General features: G+C 43.0%; 1 protein-coding gene across 5 annotated transcripts in view; it reads right to left on the bottom strand.

Annotated features, from left to right (window-relative positions):
- The window catches only part of panx1a (pannexin 1a), a 48,979-nt gene extending 33,804 nt beyond the window's left edge, over window positions 1-15,175 (bottom strand). For 3 of the 5 annotated variants that reach the window (XR_013577128.1, XM_078545771.1, XM_078545773.1), the window contains exons 1-3: window positions 14,926-15,175; window positions 11,532-12,021; window positions 4,522-4,658 (exon numbers count right to left, since the gene is read on the bottom strand). Coding sequence is in view for 4 of the 5 variants with exons in the window: in XM_078545771.1 (XP_078401897.1) it covers window positions 4,522-4,658; window positions 11,532-11,712 (318 nt within the window). In the remaining variant the exon portion in view is untranslated. Of the gene's footprint in view, window positions 1-4,521; window positions 4,659-11,531; window positions 12,128-12,401; window positions 12,498-14,925 lie in introns of those variants that run through there. The other 2 variants (XM_078545774.1, XM_078545772.1) reach the window with 2 other exon arrangements.
- Window positions 15,176-20,209: the final 5,034 nt, after the last annotated feature.

The raw sequence follows: 20,209 nt of genomic DNA, 5'->3' as shown, positions 1-20,209 counted from the left end.
ACTTGATGGTCAGGGCATCTTCCAATGTACACAATGATCCTAACGCAAGAATTTGAGACAGGGAGAGATTCTACTCTACTCCAAAGCCACTCGTAAAAACCTTCTCGAAAAATTCAAGTGGCCAAGCCTCCAGCCATTATGTTGAGGCTTTACAAAGCACCGATCGTATTGCATTCAATTCTGGTCACCAAACCAGAAAAAAACCATACAGACATTGGAGATGGTGTAGAGAAAAGCAAGAATCATCCCAAATTTAAATGAAAAAGCCATGAGAAAATCAGAGTTTAGGGGCTTAATTTTTCCAGTCCCGCCAAGCAAAGTTACGAAACAGCGTATCCTCCTGCCTCCAAGTGTTCCTGCTGGAAGTGGGGTCAATGCGGCAGAGGCTACCCACCCTGCAGTGATAAGTAGCCAGTTAGGCCTATGGGAGGGCTAATTAGGAGAAAGTTGATGGTGTTGTCAGGGTCTGAGGCCGGAACCCAACTGGTAACTGGAGACAGCCGTCCGGTGGCAGACCAATCTATCACCCCAGCATGGGTCCATTGGGATATGACAGCCACAGCTGCTGCTGCAAGCCATCCTGTGCATCCATGTCCACACCGATGGACGACAGCTGTGGCCATGTGTGATTTTTAATTTTTCCTAACACTGAAGAGAGCACTCCATTTTCAAGCCCCCTCACGGTATTCTGCCTGCCTCAGCAGTGCCCCCCTCTACTCATGGGGCTGTTGACCGGGCATCACTGTAGACCCTCCTTCGGGCTTCCCACTTCCAAGGTCTACCCATTGATTTGGATGGAGCTTCTGCGACAGCTTCTTAATTCCTCCGGGAAGATCGTGATCAACATCTTGCCACAGCCATTTCTGGGTTCCCAACCTGGAACTGGGGCTGACGGTGAGATTGTGGCCCAACTGAGAAATCTCACTTGAGAATGAAGATTAAAGCAGAATTTTGTCAAAGTGTATAAAATAATAAATGGTATGCACAAGGTAATTACAGAATGTCAGTTCAAGTTAGGCAAGGGAAGATCTAAAATACATTTTTTTTTAAACTGGTAAAATGTAAGGTATTCTTTATTCAAAGAATGATAAATATATGGAATAATCTTCCATGCAAAGTAATAGAAAGAAAAAAGGGAAGATTTTCCTGCTCCACTCTGCCCTGATATGGGACAGGAGCAACACACCCAAAGGGCAGAATATTTCCATCTTCGGGCAGGCGTGCGCCAGACCTGAATGGGAGTAAAATAGTGCATGATGACGTTGGGCGAATGTCCTGATGGCACTGTGCACTCTTGCGATATTTCGCTCGGCGGGCGTACACGAGAGGCGGCAGTGCGCCCGCCGACAATTAAAAGGCCTATTAAAGCCCTTAATCAATTAATTAAGTCGAATTTTTCACTGCCCATCCAACTGTTCGGTTGGCGGGCGGGTGAATAGGCCAAGCGGCCTTTGCATTTTTTGTGAAGATTCATCCACGGGAGGGATGAGGTTTCGACCAGTGATCAAAAAAACAACTTTTAAAACTCATTTTTAACATGTCCCTGCTCACATGAGGGGACATGTTTTCCTTATTTTTCCATTCTTTATTTCTCATGTTAAAAATCTTCAGCTCCATGAGGCAGCTCTGCGCTTTCAGGGGGCTTTCACTGAGCGCACCCACACGCATGCGCTGACTTCTGCACTCACCCGCCTCCCCACCCCACCCAGGCAGTGCTGAGCATTTCAGCGTGCGATTCGCGGCCAGGGCCCGATCGCGGATGGCGGACCGTTGCGCGGCCGCTCCCGGGCCCACCCGTCACGCCTGCCCGACAAGGGGAAAATCCTCCTCAAAGCATGCGGAGTTTAGCCAGGTCAAGGAGTGCCCAGGTTTCCTGTCCTGGGCCATTGTCAGGAGCCAGAGCACCCTTGTTCTCCCGAGCATGGCCTGGTGCAGAGAGAAAGGGCCGGGATTGAAGCACAGCTACAGGCCTCTCAGTCTTACAGCTATGCACCGGGTCACCACAGCTGGGGCAACTCAGCTGCTAGTCTTCACCTGCAGCCAGAAGATCGAATTGACTTCTCACATTGGTGGAGAGAGAAACAGAGTTACGATTTAGACTGATGACCTTTCATCAGAACTGGGGATCCAATGGAAGATCATTGGCCTTAAACAGTGGGGAGAGTGTCGCAGGGAATGAGTCAGTCAGAAAGTCGCAGGGAACCCACAATGTGGGATTTCCCCAAATGCTGTGTAGCTTTAAAACAACAGCATGTCAGGAACATCACTGATCTGTTCCCCACCCTGAGGTCCAGCCTGGTCAATAGCTGAGCCTCCAGTCAGGCAGTGAGCTGGTCAGTGACGGCCGCAGCAGGAGGGAAGTCAGTGTTGGGAACTGGGGGTGGGAAGGGGGTTTGAGGGAGGTGTAGGGGGAAGGTTGAAGACCTCCTGATGGGATTTGGGTAGAGGGGAGCGTGCGGGGAGATGAAGCAGTTGGAGGCCTTGAGGTGGGATCAAAGGGCTCAGAGGAAAGTTTGTTGTCGGGGGAGTTGGATCTCAATCACCGAGGTAGGTGTGAAGGTACCACCAAGTCCTCACCTTGATAAAGCTGGCTGGTTACCCAGTGCTTGGAAATGCTAACCAACAACTGTTATATCTTAAAACCTGCATGACAATGAGGCTGGCAGCCTCGTAACATTTAAAGTTCCAGTCCACATCTTTGGATCAGGCTGGCTGCTACCCAACTTCCGAATTCAGTTAAAGCCAGGAAAGCATGGGTTAGATGTAGGTTTGTTTCAGGAAACAGATTTCTGAGACTTTAAAATCCCCACCCAGCCCAAAGCAGCCTGTTTTTACAGGTTAAAATTCAGCTTGTTAATTCTATTTCTCGCTCCAAAGGCTCTGCCTGCCTGACCCGCTGAAAATTTCCTGCATTTTCTGTTTTTATTTCAAGGTTTCCAGCAGTCGCAGTGTTTTACTTTTATACTTGTCAATAACCCTGGGAAAGGGGCAGAGGTTAAAAATGCTAAATGGCCACTTACCACTGATCCTCAGCCTGCCTCCCCAAGTACCTCCTAGGTTCCTGTGATCAGTGGGTGTAAGGGATTGGTAGTATGTAATGGAGTCTTATGGCAGTAAGTGAAGTAGAGGCCAAGAACACCCTTTATGACTGATCAGACTGCGATTGTTGAGCTTTCATCAATTACAAACTCAAGCAACACCCCTAAAATCCCAGGGCAATGGAAAAGGTTGCAGACACTTAGCAAAAAGTGTACCAACTGGTTTCCTGACATTCCTGTTCAAGGAAATGGATATTCCTGAGGGCAAAGGTCAGGAACATCAATCCTAAGATCATGAGCAGTGTTCAAAATGTAGCTGGATGCTGGAATAGGAGTAATCACAGAATCACGGTGCAGAAGAGGCCCTTCGGCCCATCGAGTCTGCACCGACACGTGAGAAACACCTGAACTACCTACCTAATCACATTTACCAGCACTTGGCCCATAGCCTTGAATGTTATGACGTGCCAAGTAATAGATGGATAAGCTTTGATGGGCTGACTGGCCTTTCACACGCTCGACTTTTATGTCCCCAGTCCATACTAGAGATTGTGAAATTTAACTCTTGAATTAACATTAAGTCAGAAACCCCTTTGAAAATAAAATATGGCAATCCAATATAAACTGCTAGTTTGATATCGTACTGCACTTCTTGCAAATACTTGGAGTGCACATTTCACTCACTAAATGAAAGCGTCTTTTCAAAAGGCTAATAGGGCTAAATTTTCACCTCGGCATGTGGGTACATGCCTGACACGCACGAGCATGAAATAGTGCGCGATGACGTTGGGCGAGCGTCCTGGCATCATCATGCGATATTTTGATCGGTGGGCGCGTGCGGGAGTCAGCAGCGCGCCCGCCGACAATTAAGAGGGCCATTAAGCCCATTAATAAATTAATTAAATTGAATTTTTCCCTCCCCACCCAACATTACGGGTTGGCAGGTGGGCGAATAGACCAAGCGGCCTTTGGATTTTTGAGGAAACATCATCCATGGGTGGGATGAGGTTTCCGATGTTAATTAAAAATAAAATAAAAGTTTTCAGAACTCATTTTCAACATGTCCCTGCTCATGTGGCAGACTCACATGAGGGGACAGGTTTTCCTTTTTTTTAAAAAACTTTATGTTTAATGTGGAAAATCTTCCGCTCCCTGAGGCAGCTCTGTGCCTTCAGGGAGATTTCAGTGAGCGCATCCGCGTGCATGCACTGACTTCCGCGCTCGCCCTTCTCCCCACCGCCAACCCAGGCAGCGCTGAGTTAATTGGCCAGCCAGTGTGAAATCGCAGTCAGGGCCCGATCGCGGGCAGCAGTCCATTGCGCAGCCAATCCCAGGCCTGCCCAACAAGGGGAAAATCCTCCCCATTTTATTAGGGTTTCTCGTCAAGACTCTTATGGTACGTAGTGTGTTTGCAACAGCTATTATGAAATAATAGAAAAATAGAAATAAAATAAAGGGGAAAGCTTTGTGAAACTGATTTTACCTTATGAAGCCACAATGGTATTCTTTCAGCATCATGTTTCGGTAAAGGCCGATGTAGCGAGGCCCAGCAGTAGGCATCAACATAAGCTGCCTGTCGCCAAGAAAAAGAACTCGGGGAAAAGCAACTAATTTGGGTGCCTGTTACGGAAGAACAGAAAAGACGATTTCAGCACACTGAAAATTATAAAAAACTAAAACTAGAGGCTTGATGCAGAAAATGATTAAACCATGAGCAATTGTTAGAAATTAGAAATTGACTTAGAATAAATTTATGGAAAGGGTGGCAGGTTAGGTTGGTGTTGTATGCTTCATCTCTCTAGAAACAATTACTCTAGGAATAATTACTCTTAGGTCATGGTATCTAAACGAGTCAGATGAGGCCTCTGCAATATTCAGAGAGCAACTGGATAGATACTTAAAATAAATAACTAAACTTCAAAGCTTCAATCGGATTTTCAGTTAACCTTGTTTAATTAATTGCTTGCTGGACTATAAAAGTGAACTAGTGTTTGGAAATAGGAGTTACCTTAATGAATCATCCCACTGTTCAACAGTCCAATAAGAAATTACAATGGTTCAACTGGATAGCCATTATAAGCAGCTGATTAATGGGGTTTATGAACAGCACTAAGCATAAAAAAACTTCTAACAGTCAAATCAGAACAGAGGGCCTTGCCGGAGAGTAAGCTTGAATGTAAATGATGGTGTGTTATTGTCATATTGTCATGCCCAGTGAAGACATGTCCTATTGTTAATGTTAGATTTGGACTGCACTCAGTGTATAATTTTCTGGAACTGTCTTCTATTTAAAAATGGATACTAATAAGGTGGCTAAGATGGCTGCCAAGGGCTAGGCGATTTGTGCAATTTCTGCACAGACAAATCATTAACTCATGCCTGAACATGTCTCTGAAAAGTTCTCAAATGCAATGGGTTTCTCAGGTGCAAAAGGACCATCCTTATCAACTCAATGGGTTTCTCAGGTGCAAAAGGACCATCCTTAACAACTCAATGGGTTTCTCAGGTGCAAAAGGACCATCCTTATCAACTCAATGGAAGAGGTCTAACAAACAATGATTGCCAGACGTGTCGGAACTGTGAGGATGGAATATCAAATAAGGTCTTCCAGTGAGCTAATAGTAGCTGGTATGTTGATGGATTGTCAATTGTTCCCCCATGGCTCCAACCCATTAAATGTACAGTGGAAGGCACTGAAACTTGCCATCCTGTGACTGAAACCAGCTGCAGACAACAAGTCTATTATCCCAAGAACCAGAGAGAAACTGTTCAGTCTGCAAAGAATACTCACTGCAGAATACCAGCTGCAGAACAAGGCAGTAACACCAATGCTTTTTTAAACCTGGAGACTGCTACATCTTAAAAATCTCCTACCCTGATTCCTATTCCTAAGCCACCTGTAAGCAACTTGACCTTCTGGCAAGATAAAGAATAACAAGTGACTCACTTCATAACCTGCCAAACATCCATCTCTCCATGGAAATACTGCAGTAATCCTGATATATGACTCCAGCTATTGAACCCACCTAAAGTACCTTGAGGAGTGAAAACGCTGCCTTCAATGGGCCCACAACGACTGTTTTTCCTACAATGAGCCAAACTGGTGAACTACAGCTTGTAAAAATGCACTACCCCTTGAACTGCATCTTTCTTGGGTCTGTGTGTGCATGAGTAATATAGTGTTTAGACTTTCAGGGTGAATGCGTGAATAAATAATCCTCTTTATTTAAACCCACAAAAAGCTTACTGCCATTATTTAAATTTATCACATACTCCAGGGGCTGAGAAACACACCCATCCTTCTTTCCAAAACCACACTGATTACGGAGAGTAAGGGAAAGGATACAAAGGTTTCAGTTCCCTCCCAACCCTGTCCATAAAAGCCATAAAGTAGTTTTGAAACTAGCTATGGGGAACCAGGACAGAAAGAGATAAGAGAAGCAGTGCCGGAGGTGATGTAAACACAGAAGGTACATGCAAGGCTGGCTTCTTGCATGTGGCATTTTGCAGCTTTATAGGTCTAAGTTGGACAGCAGCACAACTAGAGCGGTGGTCACTGCTGGGACTACAGCTAACCTCAGATTCGAAGTGCCAGGAGCCCCAGGAGCAGGGGATTGCAGGAGTCTCACGGTGGGGAACGGAGGGGAGGCCCCGGGAGGGGTGTGGGGGCAAGAGGGATCGGGTTGGAAAGGCCAGGGGTGAGGGAGCACATGGGGCAACCAGACTGTGGGAGTAGGGCCCTCAGTCGGGGAGATGCACACTTTCCCACCCACGACCTGAGCAGGTAACCTACTTGAACTCCTGCCGACCTCAAATTGCAACCTCTGAAGGGTCTCAATTGGGGCGAGGGTGGGCAGGTCACACTAGGCCTGCATCCCTTTCAAATTTCAAGCAGGTCTGGAGTGGGCCTGAAAACCCACAGGTAAGGGTCTGCAAAACTTTTCCCCATGTAGTGTTTTGATTAAGAAGGTATTTGCAGAAGGAGAAAGTATTTGTAATGAACATTATTTTTAAACTGCCAATTTACAAAAATAGCTAAATGTCATTTTCTGGAGAGGGTCACTTAAAAATCTGTAAATAGTCTTATCTCTCAAAATTACATTTTCATTTTTATTTTGCTCAGACTCCACTACCTTTTATGATCACAGCTCCACATTCAACTGGAAGGACACAATTATCCCTGGTTATCCTCCATACCATTATGTAACAGGCCAGATTGAAGTACAAACTGACATGCAACTAGTCCTGCTTGTTTATAGATTCAACTTGTACTCTTCACATCATACTGGAGTAGCACATTCACATGCATTAAGACAGTTCTTGTCACTCTTTCTGACAGATTATTATTTAGAAATTATAAGAAGCAAACCACACTTCAGCAAGAAATATTCTTCCAGTTGATTTATTCTGAAATATTAAGACTGCATTGGGTTGTAACTTTGACATATCACAAAAAACATACTACGGAATCAAATCAGTGCTAGAGTGGCAAGAACACGGCTCTAATAGCGGAGTAGTTCTGATATACTGATGTTCAAATTTCTTATATGTTTTACCCATCACCTGTGCACACAAAGAAGTTTAAAGTGAAGCAGTCCAATAGCCTGTATTATTAGTCCTGGTTTTGCAGGCAATGCTGCAATTCGATATTTGCAAAATCTTATGCAAATGGAGATTTTATCTTTTAAACAAGGTTGCTGCCAGCGCTCAATCTGCCTCATTCTGCAAATGGGGTGAATTAATCCAGCCATTTTGCAGAACCATTTCCAATGACAATTCTGTAATCTAAACAGAATATAGAATACAGAGATAGGTGGGAATGCAAATGTACATTAAAATGTTTGTGCTGAAAAGACTTACATATAAACTATCTACTGTGAAGCAGTCCTGGGCAAATTGAAACAATTGATTTCATGTAATAAATTCCTTTGATATGCAAATTGTATAGAAGCTGCAGGAAAATCAAAAGCAGTTAGTTCCGGAATAGATAGATACGGAAGAAAGGTTAACAAGATGCAGCAAGAAGGCTAGGAGATTAACACTAAAGGGACATATTCAGGACTATTATGAATTTGCACACCCTGCATGGAGCACATTAAAAATGTGTGCGTAGTTCAGCTGGGCCCATAAAATTTTCCATTCATTGTGGCAATTGTCAAGCTTTTACTGCAGCTAACTTTCAAGACTTCCAGTCAACCTATAACATTGGTAAGGCATCATCACACTTAACCCTTGAAGAGCTGTTGGCTCACCAGATAATCTTCCCACACATGAAGTTAATTTTCAGTATTTAATCAAGGCGTGTATAAAATTATTTTAAGATGACAGTGTGGAATCACGCGAGGTGCTGGCAACATTTTCATGGTGAACGCTCTATAATGCACTTCAAGTGTTGTGCTGAGACCAGCACCAATCAATCTTATTGTTTACATTTTAAAATCATTAGTTAAGAGTGGCTAAGAAATAAATCTGTGTGTAGCCTCTGATGTTTCAAGTTCAGTTTTAAGTATAAATTTTAATCCGAGGTACTCTGGGTGCAGAGTTTCATGTGCTGGGAGTGCACGTCGGAAACGGAGGCAAGCAGCTCTCAAAAGGCATTAAAATTGTAGAGGCGCATGCCCGAATTCCTATATGTTCTCCCAGCATACATGGGCCACTGAAGAAGAAATTTAATTCCCTAGTGAGATTAGGTGTTTTACCTGAAAGCACTTCTACCAGGTATTGGACAAAACAAGCATTTTCTTCTGTCACTAATTATGGAAATCACAGAATTGTTACAGCACAGGAGGCCATTCAGCCCATCATGTCTGCACCAGCTTTGCAAATGAACAATGCATCTGGTGCCACTCCTCGCCTTCTCCCCGTAGCTGTGCACATTCTCCCTTTTCAGATAATAATCCAATTCCGTCTTGAAAGTCTCAATTGAACCTACCTCCACCACACACTCAAGCAGTGCATTCCAGAACCTAACCACTCACTGTGTGAAAAAGCTTTTAATGTTTCCATTGCTTCTTTTGCCAATTACCTTAAATCTGTGCCCCTCATTCTCACTCCTTCCACCAACGGGAACAGTTTCTTCCTGTCCAGACCCCTCATTATTTTGTATGCCTCTATCGAATCTCCTCTCAACCTTTGCTTCTCCAAGGAAAACAGTCCCAACTTCTCCAATCTACCTATCTATGTAATTGAAATTCCTCATTCCTGGAACCATTCTCTTGAATCATCTCGGCACTCTCTCTAGTGCATTCACATCCTTCCTAAATTGTGGTGCCCAGACTGGATGCAATACTCCAGTTGAAGCCAATCCAGTGTTTTATACAAGTTTATTTACACCACTAGCAGACAAATTTTTAATCAATGGCCACTTTGCTTCTGGTGTCCACTGTGGAGGGGAAGTAGAGAAAATCTAGATGACTGGCATACTTCATTAGGTATATGGAGAGACAGTAGAGTAGTGGTAATGTCACCAGACTGGTAATCTAGAGACCCAGTCTAATTAGGGTTCCCAGCTCTGGGGACACAGGTTCAAGTACTGCCACTGCTGCTGGTAGAATTTAAACTTAATTCAGTAAAAGCTAGTCTCAGTAATGGTAACCATGGAACTATCACTGATGGTCATAAAAACCAATCTGGTTCACTAAGGCCCTTTGGGGATGGAAATCTGCTGTCTTTATCCTGGCTGGCCTACATGTTACTCCAGATCCACAGCAATGTGGCTGACCCTGAAATGGTCTAGCAAGCCACTCAGTTCAAGGGCAACAATGCTGGCCTTGCCAGCAGTGCCCACATGAATACAATAATAAATATATATATATATATATATATATATATCAAAACTAACCTGTGACCGCACCCTCAACCCCATCCCCCACATCCTGCTGCCTCACCCTCAATCCCCATGACCTTACCTACCCCACCCTAACTCCCACAACCCATCTCACACCACTGTACTCACCTCATCGCCGCAACCCCTACCCTCACCCCCCCACCACCTCAAACACCTCCCACACTAGCCCAACTACTGACCTCACCCTCAAACCATCCTCACCCTCCACCAGCTGAACCCCTGCCCTTGCAGCCCACCATTGCAAACCCTGCACACACCTCCCACAGCCTTTGCCCTCTCCCCTACCACCCCAACTCCCTTTCTCACTCCCCCACCACTCCAACTATCACCCTCACCCCCAACTTCTGCCCTCATTGCCCCACAACTCCAACTACAGACCTCATCCCCAACAATTACCCCCTACCACTACCCCCCACCCCAACCCCCAAAACTCTGTATCATTCCCCAAATCTGCCACTAACTCAGCTCATCTGCTACTGAAACCCTCATTCATAACTCTACTACCTCCAGACATGATATTTCCAATGCCTATTAGCTGGCCTACCACAATCGACTCCCCCAAACCTCTGTAAATTTGAGGTCACCAAAACTCTGCTGTCCATGTCCAAACTTGCACCAAGTGCTCTTCATCCATCACTCTTGTGCTTGCTGGCCTACATCAGTTCTCAATTAAGTAACATCTTGATTTTAAAATTCTCATGTTTCCAAATCCCTTCCTATCTTTAAAATCTCCTCCAGCCCCACAATCTTCAGAGGTATCTGCACTCCTTTAATTCTGACCTTGTAGGATCCCTGATTTTAATCACTCCACCATTGTCAGCTTCCTAGGTCCTAAGCTTTGGAATTCCTTCCCCACACTTCTCCACCTCTCTAACTATTTAAGATATTCCTAAACCTACCTTTCTGGGTGGGAGGCGATGGTGTAGTGGTATTGTCGCTGGACTAGTAATCTAGAGACCCAGCGTAATGCGCTGGGGCCCTGGGGTTGAATCCCACCATGGCAGATGGTGGAATTTCAATTCAATAATTTTAAATCTGGAATTAAAAGTCCACAAAACCATTGTCGAATGTTGTAAAAACCCATCTGGTTCACTAATGCCCTTTAGGGAAGGAAATCTGCCGTCCTTACCTGATCTGGCCTACATGAGACTTCAGACCCACAGCAATGTGGCTGACTCTTAAATGCGACAAGGGCAATTAGGGATGGGCAATAAATACTGGCTGAGCCAGTGATGCCCTCATCCCATGAATGAATGAAAAAAAAATTGGCCAGATGTCAAATTTTGTTTGATTAATGCTCCTGCGACGTGCCTGGGGCGTTTTGCTATGTTAATGGTGCTATATAGTTGTAGGTTGTATTTGGAAGGGTGTCACCTCCTGGGTGAAGTCTCTTTGCCCCAGAGTTGCTGCCAATTTCGACACGTCCAGTCTGCCGCCTTTCTGCACAAGCTGAGCGACCTTTTACACAGAGGAGCAAAACAAACCATCCCCGCAGGATTAAAGGTGTAGAAAATCCAACAAGAATTATATATTTTTTTTAATGCTCTGGACAAGTAGACAGCCCAGTGTGGTCAGACAGGGTGGCGTGTTGCTTATTACACGCGGGGATGGTGTGACGGCAGAAAGAGTAAGTACCCCGCGCTTACCCACTGAGATTTCTTGAGCAAAGGCCAGAGAGATGAGGAGGAGAGGCAGGCCGGCCGACACCAGGGTCACCATCTTATCCACGGCCAGTTCCAGTCTCACTCCCCGGAGTCTGCAGCCGCCCGGCTCCTTCAGCAGAAAATCCGAGAACACATACTCGGCCGCAGCGTGAGTTATCGCCATCGCCTACAGCCGCTACCAAAATCAAGTGCCAAGTTTTCCCAGCTAAAGTACGAAGCTCATGCCCACAAGGCAGTGTCCGGAGATCGGCACAGACACAGTGTTTGATTTGCTGGGTTAGGGTATGGAACGGGTGTGGCTCTGCTTGGCAAGAGAGGCAGCTTCAGCCCGGCTGCTTCTCACACACTGATGTTCCTTCCCTCGGCTCTCCCAGGCGGGCTTTCACTTTCACGTGTGCCGGCTTGGAGTTTGTTTCTATGGGCTGCGCTTCCGGATGAGCTTCCCCGGCTCGGAGGAGGCGGAGATCTCAGCCTGTCACACACAGCAACATGGTACAGTGTTACACTGTGACATTACAGAGGAGGGTCATTCACAATGGAAGAGATGCTCCACGCTGAACCATGATGTACAGAATACAAAGCTGCAATAAAAACCAAGGGTTCCTGCAATATGACTGCCAATTTAAAAAAAAAACAGCTTATAATTTACTAAAGATTTGCCTTTATATAGCACCATTCAGGACCACTGAACGTCCCAAATTATAAAGCTCAATTGTATTTACACTGTAAAAATTAGTATATATGAAATGATTTTTTTTAAAGATGAGGTATGCATACAGCATAGAAAATTTACAGCACAGAAGGAAGACATTCGCCCATCGTGTCTGTGGCTAGTCAAAAAAGTACTAATACCATTTTCCAGTTCTTCATCCATATAGTCCTTTAAGCACATATCCAAGCAATTTTTAAAAGCGATAAGCCCTTCATGTAGTGAGTTCCAGACCCCCATTATCCTAAGGGTCAAAAAAAATTCAACTTATCTCTAATCCTTCTAACAATTACTTTAAATCTATGCCACCTGGTTATTGACCTCCTTGTCAAGGGAAATAGATCCACTCAATCTAGGTCCTTCTTAATTTTATGCACCTCAATTAAATCTCCCCTCAGCTTCCTGTGTTCGAAAGAAAACAATCTCGGGCTACCCAATTTTTCTTCAAAGGTAAAGTTTTCCATTCCTAGTTAACATCCTTGTAAACCTTTTTGTATCCTCTCTAGTGGAGATACTCAACATTCACAAAGCAGAAAAAATACTTTATGATGCAGGTATTTAGATTAATTAATATAGTGAATTATATAAAATCTCCAAATTCTACAACATAGAAAGAAGTCCCTAAGCCCATCATGATTGTGCTGACTCTGAAAAAGCTATCCACTTGGTCCCATTTCCCTGTTCCACTCATCCAGACAGGATGTTGTGAAAAATAAACTGCTTGATTGGATTTTATGTTGAGAATTGCGATGAGACTAATAGTATTTATCATTATTATGGAATAAATTGGCAGAAACTTAGACCATATACAAATTTTCGGTTAAATATGGAAATCCGGAAGTTGTGATTTGTGTAATCCAACTCCTCCCTAGGCTGCGCTATGAAAACTCACCCATAGACTCGCGATTGAAACAAATGTAAGGTTGTGAAGTTGTAGTATTTACCCACTAATTTTACACTAAACATGCCAGATAAAGTTAGGGCATGTGAACTTTTAACAGAATGATCAATTATAATTACTGCCAAACAACCTCCCTGGTCCTGAAAATTTAACTTTGGAAGTTTGAAGCCTCATTCCTTCAGAATTTCATTAGTGTTGGAGATTTATAAGATATATTTTCTTTATTTTTTTTCCTGGCTCTTGTATCTGTCTCTTAATCCTATCTTTCTTTCCCAATCTTTAGTTTGATTTCTGTACACGATTTATATTTAATTTACACTTACTAGTCTATACTTCCAGGTTCAGAGTCTGTGTGCCTCAATGAAGATTCCTCAGTCTGATTGGTTGAAGAGCCACACTGTTGCTTGCTCTGCTCACAAATTCCATAGAACACCTGTAGAGGGCAGTGTGATGTTTCAGACACCTGTTGACAGCAAGCCTCTGCTCAAAAGCTCACAAAAACTCTCTGGGCAGCTGTCAGCACAGTGGATGGTGAATGCTGTCCATTCAGCTTCAACTGCAACAACCAGGCCATTGGCTTTCCATATCAAATCATAAGTACCAAACTGCCCAATCTATCAATGCACTGTTTGTGCTTATGTAAATGATTACGTACATTGTATTACCCTTGGAGTGGAAAATAATGCTGAAAACTCACATTTGTTTGTTGCAGTAACCTTATTAACAGGAAAGTGATAAAGAGAAGACTTGATTACTTGATTTTATTACATCAAGCTCAGCAATACAGTGAGTTGGCACTCCACCTTTCCCACACTGTTGATTATTCTTTTGACTTACCTGCAACTGCATCGCTCATCTGTTTCTGTCATCACTTTCTAGGCTTTCCAATGCATATTTGCTGCTTATATCAACTTCTTGCCACTGCTTTTCATGCTCTCCTATAGTTGCTTTTCTTATTATCCTGTGTCTGCTCTCAACACTTCTCTTACTCTCCTGTTGTTGCTTTTCTTACTTTTTGGGGGGCTTCTTATCTCTCTTCTCACTTTACTATGGCCAATATTCTCATGTCATATTCTGCTGAGCGAATGACAATGGACTTTATAAAAACATACACATGCAGAATTAATTTAGTGTTCAATTATTTAACATTTTTGAACTTTGAAGTCTTTTTAATTCGGAGCTTAACTTGGGGTTTAAAAGCAAAATATACTAATAGAGTTCCCTTTAAATATATTTTTTAAATAAAGTGATTTCAGCTTTGTAACTGGACCCTATGATTACAAAGAATTGAGTTCAAAAATCCATGTTTGCCAATAAAGAATTTTGAATTAAGGAAACATATTGTATCTGTTTGTATCTCCCAGTGTGCCCTGTCAATTAGACTTTATTTTAAACTCTTCAATTCAGAAAATGGTGGTACCAATAGTGCATCTCCTTAACCAATGAGATTTAAGGATTATGAAAGAAACAGGGGAATGACTGGGATGGAGGATAAATTAGAGACAAATCAGTTACAGAAAGAGGAATAAGAGAGGGAAGAAAAGATTGGTTGGAATGTGAGAAAAAAAAGAGAGAAAAAATGTAAGAAAGAAATGCGAACATTTAAAATTTGACCTTTTTAAAATTTCTAACAACAATTTACCACCCAAAGGGATGAGTCTTCACAGTTTATTGTTTGATTTCTAGACAGGAGAGGTTGCTTGACAATGCATGAACAATTATCACATCATTAAAAAGGTACATACATTGTTAATTACCAGACTTACCTTTCCATGGTGAATTTAATGAGCAATTGATGTACGACTAAAGATGAGATGCTGTTTGTGTGAAGAAAACAGCAGAGTGGCACTGATCAACCAGCAAGTTCTAAATATTCGCAACCTGCGGTGTATCTATCTTCTAATTCACTGCAATTGCTGGCTAATTTGCACATTGCTAACAGCAGTTGTTAACGTGCCAGTATTTTTCCAGCAAAATCAAGCCCTAGTTTTGTAGGTTCCTATGTCTGTATTTATAATGTAGCTGCTATATCAGGGAATCATTGCCCAAATGTATGTTACATACATGCAATAAGCACTAGCCATCACCAGAAATTCTGCTGGAATAATTGATACATTGCACATAGAATAATGGATGGCTGTTTGGAAGATGTAATTTAATTGCATCCAAGTGCTTACAACCGCATAATTATTGAAGTATTCACATATAGCTTAGCAATTTAACCCACACCTATATAACAATAAAATAATAGCAACACATACTGTGCTTGTCAACTTCTTTTAAGAAATAAAAAAGATCAAAATGCAGCTAGCATTAACATTTAGGAAACAGATTGGATAGGTGAACAGGTGGTTGTAATGGACATGTGATCCTAAGATATAGAAAGGCAGATGGATACGTGGCATGGGAGGAAGAAAAACAGTACTATGATCAGAATTCAAAAATGCAAGCTTCATTTTTGTTGGGTTAAGGAAGCATGGCTAGAAATTCTTTGACACTTGAGCTATTTCGCAGACATAAACAGGCATCAAATGCACATCTGGCAGGTGGCATTCAAGCACATATTTTGAGCTGGAAGAATGCCACCTACCATATTGTTATAGCTCACCCTCACTCTCTCTTCCCAATTGCTGCCTCAACCTCCATCCTCCTCTCCCAGTTGCCCATCATATAACTTTCCCAGTTACTAACATCTCCCCCATCCCTCCCTCTCCAAGTTGTTGTTTCCATTTCTGATAAAGAATTATGTAACTGAAACATTAACATGAATTAGTCTCCGTTATAAAATGATACAATTAATGAAGGACAGTTGTTATGAAAATTGTATAATTTTACATTGAATATATATATATATTTGTGTGTTAAGAAAGGTAAAAATGGCTTCAGTTTCATTTTTGTTTTGTTTATAAACCTTGGTGCCTGGATGTCTGGATAGGCTTATGAATGAAAGGTCAGTCTTTTGGATTTGTTTGTATATTTACTGAGGTCTTACAACCCCGGAAGTTAAAGAGATGGTTTAAAAGGCATAGAAGGTTCAGTGTTTCTAGAAACAAAACACAATGTAGAAAACCTTTACTGTTGCCTATCAGCAGCAATCCAGTGACACAGGCCCAGAAAAGACAGGAGTGGAGGGGGTGTTCAGCCTGTGCATCAAAGAGAGAAGACAGGGATCTGAAACTCTGAGAAGAAAACCTGTAAGGCTAGTGGGAATGTTGTTAACTGAATAATTAGTTATGGGACTCAGTAAAATGGTCAGTTTAGCAGTTTTATGGAAGGCTGAGCTTAGGAAACTCATTTGTTTGCTCTGCAGTTGAAGAAACAGTGAGTTTAGATTGGTTTTTGGATGTCTCGGGGAGAGGTACGAGTTGGGTGAGAAGCATCAAGTGAATGCTCAGGAATCCACGGGATGAAAACCATTTGCAACTGTGCCAGTCCCAAGCGAGGAGTCTTTGTGTCAAGCTAGTGGTAACTCTTCACTGGCTTATGTGTTTGTAAAGATATTGCTGAGGTAAAGGAATAGTGGGAATTTTAACCGTTGTCTTGTGTTTGCACTGAGATCTTTCCAACCTTTTTGTCTGGTATAATATAATTTTCTTGTTTTAATAAATATTTTATTCTTTGTATTAAAAGTTCATCAGTAGACCCCTGTGAATTGTTTAGTAACTTGCCTCCATGGTTGCCAAAAAAGAAACGTTAGTATCTATCAAGCCAGGTTTCACTCTGGGATCTGACTTGTCCAGTATTAACATCAACTGGGATCGTAATATAGTACAGAAGGAGGCCATTTGGCCCAGCTTGCCTGTGCTGGTTCTTTGGTATAGCTATCCAATTAATCTCATTTTCTTGCCCTTTGCAAATAATCCTGTAAAACTTATTCCCTTTAAGTACTTAGCCAATTCTCTTTTGATAGCTGCTAGTGAATCTGCTTCTTCAATCCTTTCAGGCAGTGCATTTCAGAACATAACAATTTGCTGCATAAACCAAAAGTCACCTCATGTCACCTCTGGTTCTTTGCCAATTACATGCCCTCTAGTAACTGACTCTTCTCCTGCTGAAAACAGTTTCTCCATAGTAATCCTATCAAAATCATTCTGTTCTGAGGAGAATCCAGCTTCTGCAGTCTCTTCACATAACTGAAATCCCTGGTACCATTCTGGTAAATCCCCTCTGTCCTCTCCAAGGACTTGACATTCCTCCTTAAATGTGGTGTTCAGAATTGAACACAATACAGCACCTGAGGTCTAGCCACTATTTTATAAAGGTTTAGCAGGTCTTTGCTTTTGTACTCTAGTCATCTAGTAATAAAACCAAAGATCCCTTTTTCTTTGACAGCCTTCTCAGCTTGACCTGCTCCCTTCAACAATTCATGTACACACATCCCCAAGGCTCTATGTCCCTGTATGCCCTTTAACATTGTATCATTATTCCTAACAAAATTTGTATCTCATGAATGCTCATTAAAAGGCCAAGTCGCTGGAATCACCTTCTCCCTCCAAATTAAGTGCTCCGCCAGTGGATAATTAGAATGGTCTTTTTCATGGCTGCATAAAAGTGGCGTGCACCTGGTGAGACTCACTTCATAAACAACTTTGAGGTATGCAGACACTGCTTTTGCCTACCTCTAACAGCAGTGCTGTGATATTTCAGCACTTCTCTGATTCTGCGCCAAGGCTGGTGCCCATGAGGCAACACTAGAGGGAAGGGGGGAAGACCGAGGCATGACTGGGAGTGGGCTAATGGAACACAGGAGGGAAGGGGGAAAGATAGAGGCATGACTGGGGAGGGTAAAAGAGCAGAGTGGAGTAGTGAAAGACTGTCCTGGGGCAAGAGTTATAAGACTGTCCAAGGAAGAATCAAAGACTGGCCTGGGGTTGAGGCCACGCTGTTAGGTGCATGTTGAACAGATTATTCTGGGGCTGAGGCCAAGCTGTTCGGGTTGGGGGTCAGGGGGAGAGAGCAGGTTGTCCTGCAGTTGTCCGTACCATGTTAGAGGGCTCTGCATGGCAAGCATGCCTTGGTCCGGGTCTTGGGCAGGGTAAGCCTCTCTGGGCAGTGGAGGTCATGAACAGAATGGCATGTAGAGCTGGTCAGTGAAGGCATTTGGCCCTGGGGGTTGGAATCATACTACTAGGAAGCAGAGGGCACGGTTACATTGATGAGATACAATTGGATTCAGTATGTCGGCAAAATCAGAGTCATAGGCGAGTATTGTATCTTCTCATTGGAAGGGTGGTCTCTGGAAGTGAGGGTGCAGGTGGCCTCGAAAAGGAAGGGGCGAGATCAACAAATGGCATGGGAACATTGTGAGAAACCGTTTTTGAAAAATTTGAAGGACATTCTTCCTCCTAAGTTATTTTTCAAAGGTTGCAATATTAATCCAGGGCTGTGAGTATGCCATTCTTCAAGAAACCACGGATCAAGATAGATGTCCAGCAGGGAACACCTGGAGAGGGAAGAGATACTTTGTTTATCTAAGTTAACAAAGAACCACTGTTGCCAGGCTAAAGAATCTTGCTGATTGGTTAAAAACATCTGCTCAAGGGAAGTATTCTTTGAACATCCTAGTCTTTAAAATTCTCAGAGAGTGTGTGGATGCCTTAGAAGCAGGTTGCAGGAAAAAGACTCTCTCTTTCCTTCTCTCTGCCCCACCTTTGTGTTAAATCTTCCATAGAAACATCTCACCAGGATAACTCATCTGCTTTATTTTGAAAGTCTGCAAAGTTGTGGTAAGTAAGAGTCATCAAGGACAGTTTCACCAACAAATCCGTCTGAAAGACCTTCCAGGTCTATTGTGACCTGTTAGATCAACAGAGTTGAAATTTTTTTGAATTTTATCCTTTTAAAATAAACTTTCCCATACCCCAGCCTCTGCAGGGGACTGTGTTTGTTTTGTCCTGTTGTCTGTTTGTGTGTTTTTATGGGGCTTCAAATATCTGCTTTTAAAAGGGCAAAACCGTTACACTTCTAAACTATAACTTGTATGTTAACCAGTTTATTAACTTGCTTTTAAAAATAAGTTTTGTTTTATAATAAATCTATTTTGTTTTGTGTTCACTGAAAGAAGCCTGATTAGAGTCTTTTTATGCTGGGAATAACAGCATCAAAGGTAATCAACTGGCCAGTTTTGTGGGTGAATTTATTGAAAAAAATTTATTTGTGGGAGGAACTATTGTTGCAACCTGTGGAGAAGTGGGGCTAGAATTAACTGCGCAATCCGCCCATCTCGGTCCGTAACACCATTAACATTGAAGGGAATGGGGGTGGAGAACCGGGATATTGACATGCACAATGACAGGGTCAAGGGTAATAGTGGGGTGGCTGAATAATTACAGGATGGATGGGAATTAGGAGACAGTGACTTTTGAGGAGGATGAGAGAAAGTTGGTGAGTAACGGGGGGAGGTTGGAAGGTGTTGGTGGCAGTTATGAAAGTTAGCAGCACCATCTTCGCCTTTAGACAGTAACAGTGCAGTTGGAAAAACAAGTGTGAAGAAATGATAGGGAAGGGGTCTCAAGGCATGTGAGAGGAGTTTGTGACTACAATTTTGGGACAATTGAAGGAGCACCTTAATAATTAGCTGCTCAAGACATGGAGAACAAGGCTCAGTTGAGTACTGTTGTCATGGGTCAAATGCCCACTGGAGGAGTATTGCACCTTTACCCATGGTCAACATTCATGCTGCAATCCATTAATGTTTGGGGCTACATTTGAGTTAGTCTGATTGGCTACCTATCCCTGACAGAGGCATGTAAAAAGGGAAGGAGGGTCAAACAATCAAGGGCTACAACTGCTGGGCAGAAGCCACATGCGTACAACAAGTGTCAATATTTTCATTTTAATGGTCATGGCTTACAGGGCACAACAGTTACAGTCATGACATTAGTTCTAGGCCTGTGGAGACAAGCTGACAACAGCTGACTAAGGGTTATAGCACATGGGTGCATGCAGCCTGATCAAGACCCTCTTTGTTAATGCGCAGTCATGTCAGAGGGGAATGCTCAGCCACCTGTGAACCTTCAGGGATGCGCTTCAGCTGTAAGGGGTGGCCTG

Source organism: Cetorhinus maximus, chromosome 7 (assembly GCF_964194155.1).
Source record: "Cetorhinus maximus chromosome 7, sCetMax3.hap1.1, whole genome shotgun sequence".
NCBI classification, from domain to species: Eukaryota; Metazoa; Chordata; class Chondrichthyes; order Lamniformes; family Cetorhinidae; genus Cetorhinus; species Cetorhinus maximus.
This window is presented reverse-complemented; position numbering and strand designations above follow the sequence as displayed.